At 38.3% G+C, this 5,270-nt stretch overlaps 1 protein-coding gene across 3 annotated transcripts; it reads right to left on the minus strand.

Moving 5' to 3' along the window:
* LOC122646197 (protein indeterminate-domain 4, chloroplastic-like) lies at nt 1-4,381 on the minus strand. 3 transcript variants are annotated; one of them, XM_043839695.1, is made up of 6 exons: nt 3,929-4,381; nt 3,676-3,894; nt 2,995-3,391; nt 2,469-2,519; nt 443-1,378; nt 1-391 (listed from the first exon to the last, which is right to left on the minus strand). In XM_043839695.1, the coding sequence occupies exons 2-6, from the start codon at nt 3,842-3,844 to the stop codon at nt 85-87; spliced, it is 1,860 nt and encodes a 619-aa protein (XP_043695630.1). In that variant the 5' UTR covers nt 3,845-3,894; nt 3,929-4,381; the 3' UTR covers nt 1-84. The 3 variants fall into 3 exon arrangements, with proteins under 3 accessions (XP_043695630.1, XP_043695631.1, XP_043695629.1); XM_043839696.1 differs by lacking the exon at nt 3,929-4,381 and having other exon boundaries at nt 3,672-3,811; XM_043839694.1 differs by lacking the exon at nt 2,469-2,519 and having other exon boundaries at nt 1-1,378; nt 3,929-4,379.
* Nucleotides 4,382-5,270: the final 889 nt, after the last annotated feature.

Raw genomic sequence — 5,270 nt, forward strand, 5'->3', positions numbered from 1 at the left:
CAGTTTCCCCCCTTCCCCAAAGCAAATTGACTGGGTTTTTCAGTCACTTACCTAAATTTTTTTTTCTATCTGCCAAGATCATCTTTACTGAAGATGATTAGCGCCACCTCCGAAGGATCGATCAGAAGCCGACTTCATTTCTGGATCCAGGGAACTGATATCAATACCATGTTGTTCTCTTTGTGATAACCCACCTCCCATGCTCCTTACCATTCCTCCAACACCTAAGAAGTCTCTGGTTAACCTATCAGATCCTCCAAGACTCACTGTAAGATTTTGATGCAACTTGGGTTCTTCCATGTTTCCAAAATTGGTATTCTGATGGTGGTGTTGTTCCAATGACATTCTGTTTGTATTGAATCCACCAAAGTTGGTCTCTTGTTCATGTCCACCACTAGTACAATTCACTCCAAAGGTAGGGATCCCTCCTGAAGCAGCTCCAAAAATGGAGGAGCCACCGTTGGCTAGAGAATTCATTAGGTCTTGGAGATGATTTTCATTTTCTATCTGTGACCTTAATGTTTCACCCCCACCACCTCCAAAATTAGCCCTAAAATTAGCAGTCAATTGAGACCTGTCAGATTTAGGACCACTTGATGAAGAACTGCCAAAACCTCTAACCAAAGAACCACTTCCACTGCTTGCTGTTGAACCCATTTGAGCAGCTTTTTGAAGCAAAGCTGTTGCAGACATTTGAGGAATAACAACTTCATTTTGTACTGAGTTGTAAAGAGAAGAGACACTTGACCCAATGTGATCACCCATTAGGTTAGAAGAAAAGAGGGAATTTCCTTCTCCACCAGCATTTCCATTGAACTGTTCAGGAATTAGTAACCCAGAAGAGGACAATTGACTGTTGTTATTGTTGATATTGTTGCTATTATTGATGCTGCTACTGGTGCTGCTATTGGAAAAAAAGCTGAGATTGAAGAGATTGGCAGCAGCTGCAGCTGCAGAAGAAGATGAATTACTTGTACTGCTTTGAAGTTCAGGAAGTTGCATTAGTCCATGGAAGGTCTTGTTTTGTAATAGTCCATGGTGGGGCTCTTCATGGTACTCTTGATTTGAAGCTCCTGGTAGGAAGAAGGCAGATGAATGGGTTTGTTGAGGTGACCGGAACGATGAAGACGGATTCGATTGTGAAATGAGATGATTAAATTGTGCTCCTCCGGCACCGCCAATTCGCATTAAATCACTTGACCTGTGGTGGTTTTGATCTTGTAATGAGGATATCTGTGAACCCACTTGAGATAGACCTAAACCCATGCTGCTATTTCCATATAAATGGCTTCCCATTGTGTTTAACCCAGTGGGTAGCCTTGCACTCTCTTGAGCTAGTGCATCACAGAAGGCCCTGTGGGTGATGAAACTATCACGTCTGCAAGAGGAAATTAAAAGAAGTGCTAATGAGATCACTAAATGTGTTGAACATAAATTATGGAATAAGAGAAGGGGGGGGGGGGGGGGAGAGGAGGAGAAGTGAGGGTCCTTATTTTCTTCAGTTACAAGGGAAGTGGAACTAGAAGAAAGCTAAAAACAATTTCTTAACAGTAATGCATGGTCATTACTTGAAGCAAGAACTCTAAAAATTGATTAACTTCATCAAGAAGAAATTTCTCATATATATAATCAAAGACTTGTTTCATTATTTATTAGAAAATGCAAAAGATTTCCCAAAGAAGACTAAATACATAAATATATGTTTGAATTCTTTAATTTCTTTGGGTAAAAAGCAATTTTATTTATCTGAATGTGAAAAAAATAAATAGTTGTAAAGTTACAAGCCTCGAACATTCATAGAGTGGAAATAGACCATATTGTCCTATATGTCACCGACAAAGCCTTCTTGACTAAGGAGTCAACTACTGTGTTAATTAATCTCCCTAGGATAAATTTATGTTTGATTTCTTCAATAAATGAAGAATAAAAACACTATGGAAATGCATAAATTTTGAACAAAATCTTGCATCCAAGATGCCAAGATACCAAAATAGGAAAGAATGAAAAAGGGAGACTACTGAGAGAGAGAGAGAGAGAGAGAGAGAGAGAGAGAGAGAGAGAATTTAATGAATATGAAAATGAGGAATGGATCAACCAAGAACTCTCCCATTTCAGGACTGGCTCTTCAGTAAATGAAGCTAAAGAATTTTTTCAATTTTGATGAAAGACCATCAATAAAGAAGCCCATTTCTAGGACTTATTCTCCAATTAATATGAAACCATGAACTGTCTCTTTTACAAGGAGAGAATTTTGCTAAAACCATGAATTCTTTACTAATTAAAAAAAAAACCCCAATTTTCAGAAATTCATAGTTCAGTTAATGCACACATCCCATGAGACTGTATTTCCTTGCAATGCAAGAACCAAGCTTCAACATGGACTTCCTCCCATGGAGGAAAGAAAGAAAGAGAGAGAGAGAGAGAAGGTAACTATAGAGGTCTGTAATGGTTTTCATGAAAAAGGGAACCTGCAAGAGCTGAGCCAGGTCACATCTAGCCCACCCAGAAGAGAACAAACCTGCTAACAACAACAACAGCCCTTCGTTACATGGAATGGCAGCACGTGAACATGAAAAGGAGGGGAGAGAGAGAGGGGAGAGAGAGAGCATAAAGGGCGTTGGTTTCAAGAAACAAAGAAAAAAAAAATAATAGTGTTTTTGAAAACACATCCATGACCATGGCAGTTTCAAAGATTATTCACGTGGGAACAGTTTCTCTGCCAGTTCCTTACACTATTGTTTTGGTACTACTCATATAGAAGAAGAGATAGAAGAGAAACCCAAAAACCCCAAATAAAAAAAAAAAAATCTCCTCAAACTTCCATGTCTCAATTCTGATCCTAACAAACCTCAGAAAGCCCACATCAGGAGAAGCTAGAAGAGGTATGGAGAATCTGAATTAAGAGTATATTAGTGTTAATTAAGTGGATTGGATAGGATTAAGGGTTTTTATTTATTTTTGGGCAAAAGATTAAGGGGGGTTTAATGAGATTACCTTGAGAAGAGAGTTCCACAATCACATCTGTATTCTCTAGTGCCACAGGTTTTGGAATGGGCTTTCCAATCAGACTGAACTGCATATCTCTTTGAACACTTATCACACTTCCATTTCTTCTCTCCATGTTTTCTACAGAAATGTTTCTTAATACCTGTGAGGTCTCCAAGAGCTCTTGAAGGGTCATGATGGACACAAGTGGGCTCAGGACACAAATAAACCCTTCTCTTCACCTCTTTTGTTGTCTTTTGCTTAAGCTTCCAAGGAAGGTTATGTCCTCTTCTGTGGAGCTGTAAGTTTTGCTCCCTTTGAAACCCTTTGTTGCATACCTCACAAATGAATCGGTTTGTGGCCATTAGAGTCTTGGGAGATAGTGCAATCACCTCTGCATCTGGATCTGTTGTAAAAGAAGCCAAAACAGAAAACCCAAAAAAAAAAATATAGATATATAAACAACAGTGATTAGAACAAACAAGAAGAAAGAAATAATAGAAAAAAAAAAAAAAAAAAGGAAACAAACCCATTTCATTTCCATTCATGATTCTAGAATTAGGGTTTTTGGTTTGGAGAATTCTTGAAGAAAAACAAAAATTTTGAAGGAAATAAAAGGAGAATTCTGTTTTATTGGTTTAATTTATTTATTGGTATATATAAATAGATAGATAGATAACAGGTACTTGCTTGGTGTTCCTGGCAGATTTCTCTTTTTCTTCTGAGGTGCTGTGGTTGGAGCAGTTGATGAAGTGGGTGTCAAGGACTGTTGTTGCAGTTTTATTTCGTTTTGATCTTCTTCTCTGATTCCAAAGAAAGATGCCGCCGCCGACGCCGCCGACGATGAAGCTGCAGCCATCTTCGATCAACAACTCTCTTTCCCTTTTCTTCCTTGTTCTACTTCTTGTTAGCTTCTAACTCTTGTTGCTCTTCCTTTTCTTTTCTTCTCACCAACCTAAAAAACTGAAAAATCAGCCAAAATTTCCACTACTACACATGAAATCTCAACTTCCTCTCTAGTCCCTACCCTCCCTCAGAATCCAAAAAATGGAAATTCTAACTGGTGGGTATTGATCTAACTCCACTGTAGTAACCTGAAAACTTCCAAATTCCAACAAAATCATGAAAATACAAAAAACAAAGAAATCACCAAAAGAAAATTATATCTAAAAGCTCAACAAGTTGCACTCAAGGCATGAAGAGAAGAAAACAAACAAGCCAAAGACCCCTTTCCTTCTCTACTTCTTCTTCTTCTTCTTCTCTTGTTCTTGTTATTCTTATTGAGAATATTGTTCTTATTCTTCCACTAGTCCTTTCTACTTCATAATTATCAATCACTTTTTTTCTTTCTATGATTTAATTCTAATACATCCCCACCATCACACACACACACACGCTCCTCCCCCCCTCCCCTCCCCCTTCTCTCAAAAAAAAATTCTTCAATTTTTTTCATGATTTTTCTTCACCCTTTTCTCCTCACAAATAAAAATACGAAAAAAAAAGGAATATTAATTGGGTATGTGAGGTTTTTTGTTCATGCTCTCTCTCACGCAGAATACTGTGTCGTTATATGGCGATGGATTGGGGCCACCGACCTGTAGGTCTTACCCTCTCCCCATCATCTTCTATAATATCGTATCTTCTTACTTCACTTCAAGACAAATCCTCTTACCTCTTCATCTCTTCTCTTTCTCTTTCTCTCTCACTGTAAAAAACAAAAACAAATTTAATTGCTTGATCCTCCCCCCTCTTCCCCCTTTTACTTCTCTTTATTCCGGTGAGATTCTTAAACGGTGACCTGATCACTTTCCGCACTACTATTACGTGTTTACTGTGGAGGTAAACCTGTAAGAAGCTATGAATTCCTATCTTCCACTTGGATGATCTCTCTCTCTCTCTCTCTCTCTCTCTCTGTGCTTACATATGTATGTTGTGCATACGTTGTGTATGAGAGAAATGGTATGGTGTATGGAACAGCTGACGACAGAGGTAGGGATTTGGAGTCTCTATGTGTTTTTCATTGGTAAATTTTGTAAGATAAGTTGGAAAATTTTGAAACTGAGGGTCATTTTGGTAATTTAAAAATGTTTAGGTGTGATTCTTTTTTATGGATTTTTGTTGGCCAAGTATGATAAAACTGAAGATGACCCATCTCTTGCATCCCCACCCCCCACCCCCACCCCCCCCCCAAAAAAAAAACAAAGAAAATGACCCATCTGTTCTATGTATGTCTGTTGACATGTGGTGGCATGTACCCCCAACTAAGTCTGGGCTTAATTTATCTT

Source organism: Telopea speciosissima, chromosome 11 (genome assembly GCF_018873765.1).
Source record: "Telopea speciosissima isolate NSW1024214 ecotype Mountain lineage chromosome 11, Tspe_v1, whole genome shotgun sequence".
Taxonomy (NCBI): domain Eukaryota; kingdom Viridiplantae; phylum Streptophyta; class Magnoliopsida; order Proteales; family Proteaceae; genus Telopea; species Telopea speciosissima.

Excerpts from the sequence above, each read along its gene's own strand:
- LOC122646197 (XM_043839695.1), bottom strand. The coding sequence starts at position 3,844 with ATGGCTGCAGCTTCATCGTCGGCGGCGTCGGCGGCGGCATCTTTCTTT. Across the intron at positions 1,379-2,468 it reads ACCTGGCTCAGCTCTTGCAG|ACGTGATAGTTTCATCACCC; the intron begins GTTCCCTTTTTC and ends TTCCTCTTGCAG. Across the intron at positions 392-442 it reads AACGGTGGCTCCTCCATTTT|TGGACATGAACAAGAGACCA; the intron begins TGGAGCTGCTTC and ends TTGTACTAGTGG.